At 37.5% G+C, this 16,245-nt stretch overlaps 2 protein-coding genes across 3 annotated transcripts; both read right to left on the reverse strand.

Moving 5' to 3' along the window:
• Positions 1 to 157: 157 nt before the first annotated feature.
• LOC102232994 (mucosa-associated lymphoid tissue lymphoma translocation protein 1-like) lies at positions 158 to 12,461 on the reverse strand. 2 transcript variants are annotated; one of them, XM_023339133.1, is made up of 17 exons: positions 12,250 to 12,461; positions 11,756 to 11,927; positions 11,415 to 11,581; positions 9,939 to 10,069; positions 9,695 to 9,851; positions 9,426 to 9,604; positions 8,230 to 8,326; positions 7,982 to 8,032; positions 7,713 to 7,805; positions 7,428 to 7,631; positions 5,748 to 5,925; positions 5,599 to 5,673; positions 5,372 to 5,499; positions 3,732 to 3,881; positions 3,480 to 3,637; positions 2,068 to 2,205; positions 158 to 1,303 (listed from the first exon to the last, which is right to left on the reverse strand). In XM_023339133.1, the coding sequence occupies exons 2-17, from the start codon at positions 11,875 to 11,877 to the stop codon at positions 872 to 874; spliced, it is 2,460 nt and encodes an 819-aa protein (XP_023194901.1). In that variant the 5' UTR covers positions 11,878 to 11,927; positions 12,250 to 12,461; the 3' UTR covers positions 158 to 871. The 2 variants fall into 2 exon arrangements, with proteins under 2 accessions (XP_023194901.1, XP_023194899.1); XM_023339131.1 differs by having other exon boundaries at positions 7,713 to 7,808.
• A 1,634-nt stretch (positions 12,462 to 14,095) lies between these two features.
• On the reverse strand, positions 14,096 to 16,204 carry mrpl54 (mitochondrial ribosomal protein L54). The gene is made up of 3 exons (XM_005806384.3): positions 15,995 to 16,204; positions 15,753 to 15,909; positions 14,096 to 14,643 (listed from the first exon to the last, which is right to left on the reverse strand). The coding sequence occupies exons 1-3, from the start codon at positions 16,119 to 16,121 to the stop codon at positions 14,511 to 14,513; spliced, it is 417 nt and encodes a 138-aa protein (XP_005806441.1). The 5' UTR covers positions 16,122 to 16,204; the 3' UTR covers positions 14,096 to 14,510.
• Between the last annotated feature and the right edge of the window lie 41 nt (positions 16,205 to 16,245).

The following is a 16,245-nucleotide window of genomic DNA, read 5'->3' on the forward strand; positions in this document are numbered from 1 at the left end:
AAGATTTGGATACACTGCACTCAACAGCTCACTGTTTAGAATACAGCAACATAATACAGGAAATTATCAATACTGTGGAGAAAATGAAACGATAGAGCGTTATTTTAATTTGTAGAAAATATGAGATAGAAAGGAGATTAATGTTGGAGTAATTTAATAAAAAAAAAGGAAAAATATACAGATTTTAATTAGTTTTATTTGTAAACAAAGTTAATTAATATAATATGATAATGTAGTATAAAAGACATTTTGACCCATATACAATATCAGCAGGTGGCGGTAATGCAACCATAAAGTTTATTGCCAACCAGCTAACTAAAATAATAAACTCTTTCAGCTTCTCATTTTTCCAATAGGTCTCAGTTGGTATGCGTAGTACTGAATTATTTTATATACATTACTGTATGCGTTATGAACCTGGTTTTGTCTCTGCAACAAAAAGGGTATGCAACAACATCACACGCAACTTCCAATCAAAATGCATAAGAAGCTTGTAAAATGATGATAAACTAAACAAACCAGATGAAGTCATACTACATTTTAATTGTTTAATTTGATCTTTAAATCAGTAGTATCAGTAATGATACTACATGTGTAGTATCATACAAATAAGAACAGACTTATAACAAAAGAGGGGAAGTACATTTCTGTTAGCACAAAATATCAACTAAATAAACACATTAACTAAATGACAAAAATATATATATGTAGATTAACACCATACACAAAGATAATATTTATCTTTTACTCACAGTCTGTTTCATACATTTCATATTTTTTATATTTAGATGTAAAAAAAACTCAGTCTTAAATAGTTTGAAATGTTAATTTGCATAGAAAAACATGGAAATAATGCCCTAGAGTAAGATGCTTATAAAGAATGGAGGTTGTACATGTCACTAAATTTGTAGTTAATTTCATTGACTTGGCTGTGGGGCAAGCTTTTGCTGGCAGTCAGTGGTTGACGTGAATCCAATTCTCCAGGACTGTCACTCTCCTCTGGTAGGTTGGCACCCCTGGAAAAAGTCAGAGAGTCAGATTGGGAAACTGCGCTGCCAGTGTCTCCATAGTGTGGCCACGTGTTTGACGGAGAATCGATGGAGGCAAAGGAGGAGCTCTCCGGGTAGTTGAAGGAGTCGAGGCTGGGGCCCAGGATGGCAGAGCAGCTGCTAGACGTTCGAGATTCGTGGAGATTCAGTTTGGAGACCAAAGGTTTGCCCACCGTGACTGGCAGCCGCTCCACTACCTCTTCATCCATGTTGGAATACGTGTAGTGAAGGCAGACGGTGAAGGTGAGGTCCCTCTGTGAGTTCAATGAAAAAGCAAAATGTCTTCTTTAGGTAAGAGGCAAAAAGATAGAATAACTTTGTGAAATTACTCAAACAAAAATCTTTAGCGGTTTGTCTGTCTTTCTGAGAAGAATCATTCTGGGACAGGCACTTCTAATTTTGCATCAACATTATATCATTTATGTAATTATTGTGTGTCTATATTAAATTATTGATTTTTTCACTTTACACAATGAATGTAAATTTTAAAATGTCACACTGTTGTGCAAAAGTCTTGAGTCATCCAATTTTTTAATAAATTTATTATGTATTATGCTTAAAACTTGCAACAATTTTGCAATTTTTAAGCATAATACATTTTCGAAGTATTTTATTTAACAGAGACAATAAACTTAATGGACATAGAGTACAACAAATGTTCTGCACAAGGAGTATACAATAGTTTGCTAATTTGCAACTCCAGTCCCTGGCTGGGTTTTTAACAAATAATTTAGCAAAGATCCAAATTTAAATTAGATCTTAAGGCCCTTTACCACAACCTGTATGTCAAAAATATCAGGCTTTTCTTTATTTAAATGAATAAAACATAGCCATTGTCCAAGGAAAGCCTGGATAACAAATTGATTAAGTCAACATTTAAAGATGATGAGAACGTCCGGGTCCTTGAAAGTAATGTATAACTAAATTCAAGGCTGAAAAAAAGCTGCTGCAGATTACTTTTCAAAGTAGACATTTTAATGTTTTCATCAAGATATATAAACATAAACAGGTGTCTGACCTTGAGTCTCTGCAGACTGCGGATGCGTGTGTAAAGACTGCGCTCCTCCAGTGAGGGGAGTTCCTCCTTAATCAGCAGCAAACAGCCGGCTTCAACCAGAGTCTCCTGGTTACTCTTCTTCAGGTCAATGTCCACTTCCTGTGAAAGGAAAATTAAAAACATTGTGAAACTCCTAACCCAGTGTTTGCGCATCTTAAAGATACACATCAAGTCTTTAAAGATCTAAGATTAGCCAAATGATTTTTGTTTTGGTTTTACTGATTTTAAGAAGAATGATGTTACAAAACTCTGTCTATACACATTCTTCACAGAGTCATTCTTCTGTCATTTAAAAACAGTTTAATGTTGTTTTTCTGGGATGCTTAATATATTAGTATGAAATATTAAATAAAATCAAACCTTAAATCAGCAGAACCAATGTGTGTAATTTTAAGTTTGTGGCGGTCATATCAAAATTCTTATCTTGCTCAGAAAAACCAACAGCAGAAATAAAAGTGTGGGTTTTTTTTAATTCAACTATAAAAACTTTATGATTATTTGTTTACCATGATAAGCTAATTACTTTAAAAAGGTAATTTAGGGTTTTGTGGCCCAAGATAAAATTGTATTTGGCAGAAGCAACACCAAAATGGCTTTGGACTGAAAAGAGTACTAACATCTGCTTTACTATAAATTACTTTGAGTGGTCAGTATGTCTAGAGGATGGATGTTTAGTAACAGTTTATTAAGATACAATAAGCTTTTGGAGCGTACTCTTTGCTGCTCTGGTTACTAACTTTACAAAATTGAGGTTTATAGAAGATAGGGGGAAAAAAATCCAACACAAGGTAACAAGAACTGCTGTTAAAGGGCAACAAGGAAGTTCATAAAATGATTCACTTTACAGTCAGTACCGTACAAGAGAGAGAAAAAAGATGCTCATAAAAATAACCTGATGAATTTAATGTGTAATTAGGGGGCATTCTGGGCAGGTCAGCAGGTCTCTGTCAGAATGAAAAAAACATCCGGAGGGAAATATAAACTATAAAACTCCTTTCAAGTTACCCTGCATCTGTCTCCGCAAAGTCTTATTCATTAACCTCTTTTTGACAATAATTCATTAATATTAACAGGCTCTACCAGCAAGGCAGGATCCTTTTACTGGTTAAAAAGAAGTGCAAACATTTATAAAAAAAAAAAACCTTTAAAGCAGGATTTAAGCATCAAACTGGAAAAAAAAACTTCCATGAAAATAGAAATGGAGGACATTACATTACTAAAGGTGGCATCTTCCTAATACCCACTGGTTTTGATGCTTTTTATCATATCACTGAAACTTGATGCAAATAACATATAGTTTGGTGTTAATTTAGCTTCATTTTAAAGTGCATAAAAAATCTTGGATCAAAATAAGTCACCCCAGGAGAGCACACCTGTGGGAAGTCTGTAAGCTGAGCGCTGCAGGAGTCTATTTCTGCAGGTTTCTCAAGTATCCGAGTGTAGATGACCATGATGTTGGAGAATTCTGCCGCAAACCCAAGCTGGACCTTCACACCGCAGTCAAAATTGAGGGAGCTACTCTCAGGCAGAACTGGTAAAACAAAAACATCCTAAAATTAGCTGATCTAAAAGTATAATGAGTAACTTTAGTAGCATTTAATCAGATGAGTTTTTCAATTTTTTACCATGAGCGATGGCCCACTGCAGATTCCGAGCCGAATCGGAGGCAGAACTGTCCATTGGCTGTATGCGGTCTGTGAGGGAACGCCGCTCAGACAGGTTGCTGCGCAGCTCCAGAGCCTGCCTTCCTCTTGTAATCGCACAGCGACCCATGTCTGGAAAGAATCATCAAGTTTGAATAAAATGAAAATCTATATCTCACCACCAACAGTAGGACACAGGAAGATTAGAATTTATATCTAGATTAACCTGAGTGAGACAAAGATCCTATAAGCCTTGCTAAAAGTTTTTAATTCACAATATATGATTAACATATTGAATATATCATCATTATTAGTATTATTATTATAAATTAGAAAGAGCCTCACAAAAACAGTGTATTTATAATTGATAAGAATCTTAACTAAGTATGTGCATGTTAGTCTAGATAATAAAATATACTATTAGATGAGACTAATTATTAATTATTCAATAAATTCTAATTGCCCACTTTATTGAAAGGAACAAGAGAATAATATATTTTATAATTATTTTTTCTCAGAATGATAATACGGAGACTTCAATTTAAAATTCTTAATGCTTAATAGAGTAAATAACCAAGAACAAACTAGCATTAACTGATTAAAGGTCTCGCTTTAACAAACTCTGTTTTTGAATGTTAAAAAAAATCTTTTGCACACGTTTTTAAATACTTATCTTAACTCTCAGGAGCGTTTGAAGAGGGAAAAATTGGCAGAAACAGCCTTATGTAAATTGCTAAAACACCTCACGCCCAGCCTGGTCTGAACCAGGTACCGGGTACCTGGACCTGTGGTTCTAAACATTAAGCTCAAGAGCAAAGGGGAAATTTAGATGCAGCATCTGTTCGACCCAGCTTTAAGGTTCTCCTTTCAGGTAGAGGCTTTGACTGATTTTTATGGATGGATTTTTGAATGCAACAGCATTTTGACTCAAACCTTTTGTAAATTAAGTTACATTATCTCTCTATGAGGTCCATGAAAACTAAACTAACGTAATTTGGAACTCTAGAGAAAACCCAGAAATTTGCAGTGAATTTTAAAACAACATCTGGCCTCACTTTTTATGGAACAGGGTTAACTCTTGCTTAGTTCTGACCCCTAATTCTGTCTGTCTGATTTCTGCCTCCTATGACTCAGCACTAACTAGAATACAGAAGTCCACCCATTGAGATAACATGATGCACTTATTATGGACACATTAGAGGAACATTATTATCACAAAGATCGAGCAAGAATTAGAGGATTTGCAGAAGTCTTTCACTAGGTCACCAATATGCAACAGGAAGACCTACTGCATTCATTTGAAACAAAGGACAAAGGATAATAACTTAATTTGCCTAGTTTGGTATGCATTGACCAAAGACATACCAATAACAAAATAAAGTTTGTTATTAGTGATTTATAGTCATAAAACATGTATTTAGATGTGGTTTAACCTCTAAAGGATCAATACCTGCAGGGTACAAATCAATATCAGATCAATGTAATGTCATGAGGAACAGTCTTGGTCTAAGTGTGTTTGCAAAAACATCAGATATCAGATAACACTACATATTACACTATTATTACTATTTTGTAGCATAAGATCTGCAATGTGCAAGCAGTGTTGACTGACAGAGCTCTACCTTCAGCGACTTTGTCCAGCATCACGGTGACCTTCTCATCCTCACACACGTGCCGTTTGAGAAAGCTGATAAAGATTCCATTTGACACATCTTCTCTCTTTACCTCATATGCTTCAGCATCAACACATCTACACATGGTAAATTACACACAAGAATGATAAGAAAAACACGCTAAAAAACAGACAACAATTTTGGGTCAGAACAAGAGATCAAAACCAGCAGCTTACGTGGCATAACCAAACACTATGTTGGCTGTGACTTTCAGTATTCCCGGTTGTACGATCAACCCATCGTTTGGGTTTCTAGGAAAAGATGGGATTTTGAAAATAAGCTGCATGGCATACACACATACTTTAATGACTAACCTAAGGCATACCTTTTGCGACACATGTCCAACAGGAAGACATTGAGTCCAGTCTTTTTCTCTTGCATCCTGGTCAATATGTTCTGCACACACAAGCAGTGTTTCGATGTGTAGGAAGCCGGAGCATCAATAGGAACCATGAAACTGTTGCCATAGTTCTCATAGCCATGACCGGCAAAATACAGCAGCCCTGTAGAAGTAGAGAACAATATCAAAAACATGGAGCTTAGTTAAAAAGTTTACATACAATTATCGTAGATATGGATGTCACAGTCATTTTAGCCTTTAGCTTATTTATGGGTTAGGGTAGGGTTGAGTAGTTATTTTTGATGGGGAATGATGGTGCTGAATTTTTGCCGTGATTCTGGGGTGCTTTGAATGATTTGGGTTTCTGCTTTGTAAGAATTACTTGAAGAAAAAAAGTGATTGGAGGACTGAAGGCGAGGCTTTGGAACCGAAGGACTTTGTACAACCTGTCGAGCACAGTGGTGGTAGTATCATGCTGTGGGACAGTTTCACTACTAGTGCTAATGGTGCATAGCATAGAGCTGGTGGGATAGTGAATGAGGACATTGGCTGTTATTTTCAAGAATTCTTTAATTCGACCAAAATAACAAAAATGATCTATTCATATTCATAAAAACAAATGAATAAGCAGGCATTAACGTTCTGGGACCAACCTTAAAGCAGTAAAAATTTTGGGGTCTACGTTCAAATTTCTACCAAACATTTTAAATAAACTGTAGCAGTTTTACCAAGAACTGGTACAGTTTCCATTCAGCCAGATGTTTGTTGATGCCTACAAAAATACAATGGTTGAGGTGCAACTTGCTTGTGAATATTTAATTAAATACAGGTGGAGATGTATTTGTATTTTTGATTTCGTATTTACACTTTTCACCAGGTGTTAAATAGAGAAAATCCATATTAAATTCCAACTAATTCTTCTTTTGTAGATCATTGCAGCTGTCTGTTGTATTATCAATCCATGTAAAAAAAAAAATAAATAAACAAACCAAAACACAGTTTGATAGGTTTATTTTGTCATAACCTGCAAAGAATCAGCCAGAGACAGAGATTAGGTTTCTTTTAATTTCTTTTCTGCAGAATAGGAGAATTGAGAACAGACGCGACGAATCGCTGTCAAACACTGTCTGGACTCAATTCTGCCAGTTCTTTCTTTGCATTTCTCTTTATTGTATAGAAAAAGGAGGTTGGGCTTCTTCACACAGTCACACAGAGAATTGACCAACCGTCTTTACATTCTGGAACCTCCTATGGACATGCCCTTATAAGGGCATGTGGCTGACCACAACTAATCAGTTACAGATGGAACTAATAACACATGAATGTTTAATGTTTTTAGCTTCCAAGCAAACATCCTAAACAAAGTTAATAATATACTACAAAAGAAAAGAGAAGTTAAGTAAATATAAAAAGAAGAATAATATGAGAGTAATAATATGAAAAGAATAATATGAAAGAATAATATGAAAACATAACTTGTAAAATAAACTCATGAGTAAATGAACAGGAGGATAATTTTCCTAACACAGTTCAAATAAACAATGAGTTTTACTTTTAAATTAATCTTGTTTTGAAAAAAAAAACAACCTCATCCCACATTTTATTTAGCTGGACACAGACTTTCTAAACATCCATTGCCGCATGAAGAGAAATAAGCGGACTCACCGTAAACGCCCTTGTCGAGCAGCAGCAGGAACTCACTAACAGCGCTGTTCATCTCCTGGCAGTTGAGGTCCAGCAGGGAGACCACTTTAAAGTCCATCTGCCTGAGCAGGTTGGTCAGCTCATGGACGTCAGAAATGGGAGCACTCAGCTGCTGGTGGTAGTGGTAGTGCATGTTGCCAATCAGGAGAGCAACTTTGTCTGTAGCTGAGTAGAATATGATTGTGGACCCATGAAACCCACAACTTTTAATGTGGAGATACTCTGTGTAGTTTGCGTAAAACTAACCAGAGAAATTCTTGGTTGCTGGGGGAGGACAGGCCATCTGCTGTACTGGATTTACTCCTGATCTGGTCGTCGACCTCTGGACTTCCTGAGACTCTGCTGACATAAAAAAAAGGAAAGATGCATACCAATATCTGTGTTACAGTTTTGACAAACAGAACATGAGAACAGGAATAACGGTATAATGAAGGGCAGAGGAAGTACAGTATATTACTGATGTACAGTAGTTCCTATATTTCCCCCTCAATATTCTAGCAGAAAGTGCAACATACCAAACCCCCGATCAACTTCTACCCAGGAGGCATCTGTGACTGAACTCGGGCCTGTGTGACAAAACAGGAAGAGCTAGCTGTTACAAAATGGTTGAAATTCAGTGTGAAGCTGAACATGTGTAATGTCAGATATTCATTGCACTACTTGACGACAACAGTATTTTGTTGAAATCACTCAATCATAATAATCATTGGAGTTTTGTAATATAAGTGATAGATGAGAGAAAGGAATATTTATGATGCCTCACCAATTGTCACTGTTGCGGTGTCGCTCCAGGCCTCATGATACAAATTGAAGACCTTGCATCTGTACTCCCCTCTGTGCTCTGTGGTCACACATGGGATCTAGGAAACAGTAACAACTTACAGAAACAAGCTCATACAGAAACAAAACCATTGCGTGACTTTAGTCTGGAAAGTTTTTGCTATTGCCCCAGACAATCAGTCCAAAACCAAAACCACCTTGGACAAATAACATAACTAAACAGGTAAAAAGAAACAATTTGAAAGCCTCAAGAAAATGGAGAAAAATCCATTAACAACTATCAAGTCTTTCACAAAAGTTAGTATTAGAGCTACAAAACTTGGAAAATATTTTGGTTTTTCCAAACTAATTTCAAGTAACAGAAACAAAGTTTCTGACAACTAAGCTAAACTTTTTACCCACCAATATATCCACTAGTTCGAAATGTAGACAGTTTGCTGTCTAAAACAAAATAGGTAGCAAACTTAAAGCTCAGACTCAGCATGAGAATTTTGCCCTAAATGTTGCTCTAGGTTCTGAACACAACTAAAGCTGTGAACTTATACCCAAAAGCTGAATTATGCTTTAAAATATTCCTTGACTTTTTTTAAATTAAAAAACATTTGCTGAACATTGAAAATGATTTCCTTCAGATAATGGTTATTCTCAGTGCTTTTTAGGTAGCTTTTGTTTCTTAACAACTACAAACCGATTTCTAATTTACCGTGGCTAAGCTTTCCTTATTTTAAAAACAAGGATTTTAAACCAGTTAAACCTTTTTTTTAAAAATATTATTACAAGATAATTCCAGTTCGTTCCAGTTATGAAACATATCCAGGATCGTTAATTATTACAAAAAGGTTAACCTGGGTTTGTATTGGTATTATTGATGCACCAATTAATTCAGTCAATAAAAACATTTTACTTCACAGACTGAAAATAACTGTTTTTCAGTCATTTAAATCATATCTCACAAAAAATTGTGTCATACGCATGGAAAACTCGGCCTCTGTAAGTAAAATTTCCAATAACTAAGTGTCCCAACTTTCAACATTCATTTGTAACATAACAGCTCAACGAGTATTAATACTTTTGCAAGGAACTATAGTTCTAAAAACCTGCTCTTTGTTGTCCAGCTGAGAAGCATTCATGCGCAATAATTAAACTTTATCTCATTGTTGGTTTTCTAAATGAACTTACCCTGAGGGAGCATGCTTTTTGTTGAGACATGGGCATTTTGTTGTGATACCACTCATACTGGGGAGGGGGGTTAGCCTCTGCTCTGCACTTCAGGACCAAAACATCCCCTTCAGATGCTGCTTGGGAGCTGGGCTGCTGACTGATTCGCAGTCCACTTACTGGAAACATACTGCTGCAGCCTGCCACGACAGTTGTTTTCCATCACAATGCACCACATGCCGCGAGATGGGGCAAAGGCGGGAAAAGCAGGAAGTAAAAGGAAGGCATACCTGGGCTGGAACCTGCAGAGTGAAGCAGTTGAATACGAGCCCACGTGGAGAAGGTCCAATTTTCTCCATAGCTGATCCTGCAGATGTAGTGACCCTGGTGGGCTGGACCCAAAGGGCAAAGGACCAACTCTGGCAAACTTCCTGTCTCATGTAAAATCTAAAGCAAGAAAATAATCCACAAAGACTTAGATGAAAACAAGAAACAAATGAGTTATAAAGAGGATTTAGAAGCCATTGCTCTGACCTCATCTTTGCCTTTGAACCACTGGTAGCTGAATCCAGAAGGTCCAGCAGCCCTGCATGTCAGAACCACCCTGCTCCCCAGAGGAGCCTGTTGAGACTGTGGCTGGACTGTGATCTTAATCTGCTCCGACACTAAACAGTAGCACACAACATGAACAGCGAGGATTACGAGAAGGAACACACTATTTCTATTAAGACATGTTCCAGCATAAGCTAGTTAAACACACCATTACGCATAGCATGTAGTAACTTGTAAGTGGTTTGATGAAGCAAGTCTAAAAGTCAAATTTCACAAACTATAAAGGAGCACAGGATCTAAAACATTTTCTCTTTATGTTGTTTCACTCTGGAAGTCAATAATAACTCAATAAGATTAGTTTGTAAATTTAAGAAAGTTTACTCTAAAAAAAAGAAGGCAAAAGACATTGGGCTTGAAACTGAAAGTATTTTTCCACAAATACTTAGGGGAGAAATGTTGATCCCCTGGCTTTAAAAAAGCTCTGGTGCAGAAAGGATTTTGATCTACTTTCTAGGAAATGTCTAAAAGAAATCTTTATATGTATATATATATATATATATATATAGATAGATAGATAGATAGATAGATAGATAGATAGATAGATAGATAGATAGATAGATAGATAGATAGATAGATAGATAGATAGATAGATAGATAGATAGATAGATAGATAGATAGATAGATAGATAGATAGATAGATAGATAGATAGATAGATAGATAGATAGATAGATAGATAGATAGATAGATAGATAAATAAAACAGAGATACATTTGGCTATTGGTTATCTTGCCACAACACACAATGAGCAGGATGGCAAGGAAGGAAAATATTAGGAGCATTAACCAGCAGTAGATCTTATCCACTTTTGTGATAGTATGACTTTTTTTGCACTAGTATCACAAACAAATGCTATTTTTTTCCACAAATAAGAATCTAAAAAGCTCCTTAGAGTCAATTCTTTGTAGAACTGTCTCTTTGCAACAGAGCAAAAATGCTTGCACAATTTTGGTTTCAAAAAAGCTCAAATTGAGAAAAATGTAAGCGTCTGCAGAGGGGAATTCTTCTGGCTTTCTTTCACTTTTCAGATTAAGGTCAATATAACAAATAATAGTTGTTGTGCCAACAAATTATGATTTCCCCAAGACTCAATATTTCTCCCCAATCTATAAGTCACAGGTTTACAATTGTACCACACTCGCTACATTTTTAGATGATTAATTCATGGGTGAGATGTTTTATAACATAACCCTGCTCGACCTGGCTGAGTACAAATGGATGTTGAACTTTTTTGATTTTTATCTGTGCAAAATATGTCTGTTCCACTTCTATTTACACTACTTTGTAAGTCTTTATCACATAACAACAAATCTCTAAATATTCCAATGGAATGTGTTAAGTTTGTGGTTGTCAAAATGTCCAAAAGATCTTGAGTGAACCGCCTGCCCTCTCCGTTTTACCTGCGGTGGTGAGGAACTGCAGAGCTTCCTGGTGGTCCATCTTCCTCAGATAGTGCTGGAGGAAGTCAGTGGAGCAGCCACGATCCGCTAACCATGCCAGGAATGTGCGGGCAGGACTGCCTGCAGCGTCCAGCACCTGAATGGAGCAGCTGGTCAGCTCCGTTTCACTGCGAAGACAGAATTCAGTAGAAAGATGACCAGGGTCCGCAGACCTGGAGCGGCAACGCCCTCGAAAATAAAGGAACAGATGTTATAGAAGAAGATGACAGAAAGACGGGTTTTTGGTGAAATGTTTTGATCATAAGAGGCTGCTGACTCACGATGCCTTCAGGATCTCTCACCTGCAGCGGAATTGCGGGTGCTCAGTGGCCGCGTTGGCCAGCTGCCTCCATCCGCAACTGGAGTTGTCCAGCATCTTTGACAGCTTGTTCAACCCTTCTTCACCGAGACTGCTGATGTTCATTTTTTCCTATCTTCTAATCCAGCTTTTTTTGTTGTTGTTTTTTTTTCACCCTTCGCAACAAAAATCCAGACACAGGCACAGGTTAGATTGCATGCGTTGAGTTCACAGAAGACACTGTACCTGGCAGCACGTAGAGAACTGTAAATATACGCAGCCAGAAAAACTTAAGAGTTTATGAAAACCCGCCTGTAAAACACTAAAGAGCAAGAAGTCAGGGGAAATAAACACATGTTAACGCAATAAGACAAAAGTGTTAACTTGAAACAAGAACGAACAAAAGAAGCTGCAGTCCGGATTTACAGCTGAGCTGCCGCTTCCGCCATGAGCTGCGCCGAAAGCGACGAGTACTGAGGGAAATAAGTTTGAGTTTACCAGAAAAGTCCGAGCTGGAGGTAAATCTCGGAGCGAGTGACTGAGGAGCAGGTGGCCTTTGAGTCACACAGATATCCGCCACATTTTTTTTTTTTTTTTTACACCCTGTCGCTCTCCTAATCTAACCCGATTTGGTTCCCCAGATAGTTTGCTTCTCATTTCGGTTCCTCTTTTTTTTTTTCCTGCCATCCCTGGCACGTATTACGGTCATTTGCATGAGGCGTTTCCATGGTTACGCCATTCCTACGGTCCACCTTTAAAAAATAAAAATAAAAAACGTACTCAAAACTGTCCTGTTTAATAAAAGCATTAATTTTTACGTCGTATATTTTAGGACATCCTCAGGTCTTACGAATACATCTTCACACATTTAGAACAAATGGCGCCTGATGTCAGACAAAAAGCCAACAGACCTTCGAGTGAACGGTGTCAGAATAAAAAGTCTCAGCAAAAACGGCTTCAGAAGTAAAAGCGTCTGAATAAACGGCGTCAGAACAGTATTTGTAATAGCTATCCATATTTATACAGGGCTTTGTGTAATTATGCGCACCCTCTTTACGTATTGCTGCGCTTTTCATAAACAGTATGAAAAGTGCGGCGTGCATTTAATTCCTGAGTCAATACTGTTGAGCTATCTGCGGTTATAATTGCTCATTATTTTGTTCACACGAAGAGACTGCATTTTTGCCATTGTTTTTCTTTCATTGAGTAATTCTAACGCACTGAACTGCTTTTATCGAAACCATTCCTCTATAGCCGTGGCTGAATGCGTAGTTAGTTTCATATTGGAAGATGAACAATTCTTTCGCAACCGTAAAAAGAAGTTTTCTTCCAGGATGGACTCGTATTCAGCTGTGACCAATTTCACTGCCCCTGCTGCCCCTGCTGAGTAAAAAAAAAAAAGACTCCCACAGCATGATGCTGCCACCATCATATTTCATCTGATGCTCAGTGTTGCTCTACAGCATTTTGCACAAAGCGCAGAAAGCTTAATTTTGGTCTCATCTGACCAGATCCTTCTTTCACACTTGCCACATTCCCTACATGAAATGTGGTAAAACACAAACAGGACAGAGGTTTTTCCATGACGACGAGTTTCTCTTGCCACTTTTTTTTTATGAAGCCAGATTTGTAGAGTGCATCTCTGCAGCTCCTCCAGAGTTGCCAAACCTCTTGACTGCTTCCCTAATTAATGCTTACCGAGCCATCGTCATTGAAGAGGGACGGTCAGGTCTTTCCGGGTTTGCAATTGTTCCACTGTTTCTTTTCTAAATGATGAACTGAACAGTGCTGGGGATTTTGTTTTGTAATTTAACTCTGCAAGTTTATCCTTGACCCGTCTGCAGTGTTGCACACTATTCCTTATGTTTGTACAACAATGTTCTCCAACCAACCTTTTGAGGCCTTAACAAGCAGATGCATGTATAAAGTACTACACAAGTGGTTTCTATTTACTAAAATATGACATCTCTGAAGTTAAATGGCCGCACTTGATTTAGAGGCATTAGAGTAAAGATGGTGGCAGAGAGCTGGAGTGTGTCAATACAAAGATACAGCAGACATTTTAGATTTCGTAAAAAAGTTAAGGCATCCGTGTTTATTCTTTTTCTTTACAGACATGCACCACGTTGTGTTGATCGATTAGTCCCCAAAATGCACTGATGTTTCTAGGAGTCAACAAGCAAAATGGTAAATAATTCCAGGGGTGTGTATGTATTTGAACTGGAATTTATTTTCGTATTGCTATGAGGACTAACAGATACCATACACCAACATTTATCTAATTTACAACTATCTGGGATATTTGCGAAGTTCTGTGCAAATTAGTGAGACGCAGGCAGAATGGTGCCGTCAATATGATTTATAAAAGAACATCAAAACACAAGTACAGAGATGAAAACATATGTTTTTATGTCTCATATTTTATTATAGCAGTAAATCTGAAGTTTTGTTATCCAACAGAACCTTTCACTATTTTGTACTGAATGTCTTTAATTGAACTGGACTCCATTGTCACTTTGGGTAGAGCCTTTCCTCAACAGCAGCAACCTGAAAAGAAATTAACCAATTTGTTCAGTTTTTCACTACAATTTCCATGTAGCATGATTTCAGGTAACTTGGTGAGTAAATGGCATGTGACAAATAGTCCTTATCATTACAGACATGAGTTGTGAACATGAGTCATATCACTTTTATTCACTCCAGAGTGTCAAGCAGGTCCCTAAAACACAGACAAGCTGCAGATCAGTAGAGTCCATGTTCTACATCTTCTTCCCCTTGTGCAGTTTGTTGTTGTGCCACATGTTCTCCTTCCTCAGACGCTTCCAGTACTGCCAGGTGTCAGGTTCCAACTCGTGAAGCTTTTTGGCTTTTCCCAAGTTCAACTGGAACAACCTGAACAAGTGATAAGAGAAAGAGGAAGAAGTTAACACGTGACCAAACGATGTCCAGGAATGTCTATCTGCTGTAAACAATACAGGCTCAGACGGCACAGATTTTGACATGAGTAGAATCAGAATCAGCTTTATTGGCCAAGATTGTGTGCAAGCAAGATGAATTTGACTTCTGTTTTACACGCTCAGTGTACATATGTTAGGCATTAATATATAAACTTTAGAGGAAATAAAAGGACATTATGTGTGTGTATGTGTTTGTACAGGCATTTCTATGAAGAAAAGCAGGTTGTGGTATTGCAAATAAGCAGATTTTATGTAGACTGTAAGGCAATCACTATGTTCCTCAGAGACAGCCTGGGAGAAGAAACTGTCTCAGCGGTGGCTGATCTTTTTCACACAGCGGTCTGTAGCGCTGACTTGAAGGTGACAACACTTTGTGTTAAGGATGTGTGGGATCTGCAGAGATGTTAGCTGGAAAAGTTTTAAAAGATAGTAAAATGGCACGATAAACTTTTCATGGGACTGAAAGGCTAAAAAACACCTCACATGCCATCTTACATTGTTTAACAAAGTTTGTCAGTATTCTGTATAGCTCTCTCCGATAACAGGACACAGACACAGATTGCTTTACTGCCCTCAGAATAGTCACGATTCAGAGGTGGAGAGCCATCGAGGGTAATTAAGAAATCCACCATTAAAGTGGCCAGGGGTTTCTTCATCTTCTGTTTAATTTTTTTTTTAAATCCACAGTTATCAAACATCTTGTGACATGCTTTTAAAATGTGTTATGCGTGGTTCTTTTCACGAGGGTGAGGTTGATCAGACAAGTCATTGAGCGGACTCACAAAGGAAATCCCTAGAAAAAAGACAGTCAAAACCTGACAAAAAAAAAAAAAAAAACTCCAAAGAAATTCTCAAATTTGAATTTTAAATCTTGTATGGGGATTTGAAACCCGGACACCACAAAAATATATATTTATTTTATGGCTTAAAGAGTTTTACGAGGAGAAAGACCAATATTGCAAAATGCCAAACTTTTTTTTTAAAGTACTGCACTGATCAAAATCATATCTAAACTGTGCAGAAGACAGTGACATGTGTACTCACCACTCGGGATATTCCTCTGGAGGCTTTATTTTAGGGTCCTCCCCTTGTTTGTAGATGTTAACTCCGACTGCATATGATGTAAGTCTGACTGGGTCTTTACACACCTCTGGACCTTTCAGTTCTTCTTTCGCCATGCCTTTACCTTTTCCTTTGGAAACTGAGAGACGGTGAACAAGACCCGATTAGATCTGATGATATTTGACTAATAACTAGCATATAGAAGAGATGCTGCATTTACTCACCAACTTTCTTAGCATATCCACACGTCTGTATCCTGTTTGCCGTGCTTATTCTGCTCAGAAACGCTCCAGCATTGCTTTTTATGCACTGAGTGGACGGTGCTATCCGAAATAAACAGTAGGCGAACATTTTTATTCAGGGTTACCTAAAGACACAGCACACCATGCTACTATTTGACATTCATAACCGTATTCAACTTCCGTTTTCTGCGTTCTTTCCTTGGCTCTGTAGGGACAATATACTGCACCCCACT

This window comes from Xiphophorus maculatus, chromosome 9, assembly GCF_002775205.1.
Source record: "Xiphophorus maculatus strain JP 163 A chromosome 9, X_maculatus-5.0-male, whole genome shotgun sequence".
Lineage (NCBI taxonomy): Eukaryota > Metazoa > Chordata > Actinopteri > Cyprinodontiformes > Poeciliidae > Xiphophorus > Xiphophorus maculatus.

Bases quoted from the DNA above. Each gene is read 5' to 3' on its own strand.
- mrpl54 (XM_005806384.3), bottom strand. From the start codon at position 16,121: ATGTTCGCCTACTGTTTATTTCGGATAGCACCGTCCACTCAGTGCATA. The intron at 15,910-15,994 runs GTGAGTAAATGC...ACCGTCTCTCAG, and splicing joins TGGATATGCTAAGAAAGTTG to TTTCCAAAGGAAAAGGTAAA. The intron at 14,644-15,752 runs GTGAGTACACAT...TCACTTGTTCAG, and splicing joins CCAGAGGAATATCCCGAGTG to GTTGTTCCAGTTGAACTTGG.
- LOC102232994 (XM_023339131.1), bottom strand. From the start codon at position 11,877: ATGAACATCAGCAGTCTCGGTGAAGAAGGGTTGAACAAGCTGTCAAAG. The intron at 5,926-7,427 runs GTGAGTCCGCTT...CTACTTCTACAG, and splicing joins GCTCGACAAGGGCGTTTACG to GGCTGCTGTATTTTGCCGGT. The intron at 1,304-2,067 runs GTCAGACACCTG...TTGAACTCACAG, and splicing joins GCAGTCTGCAGAGACTCAAG to AGGGACCTCACCTTCACCGT.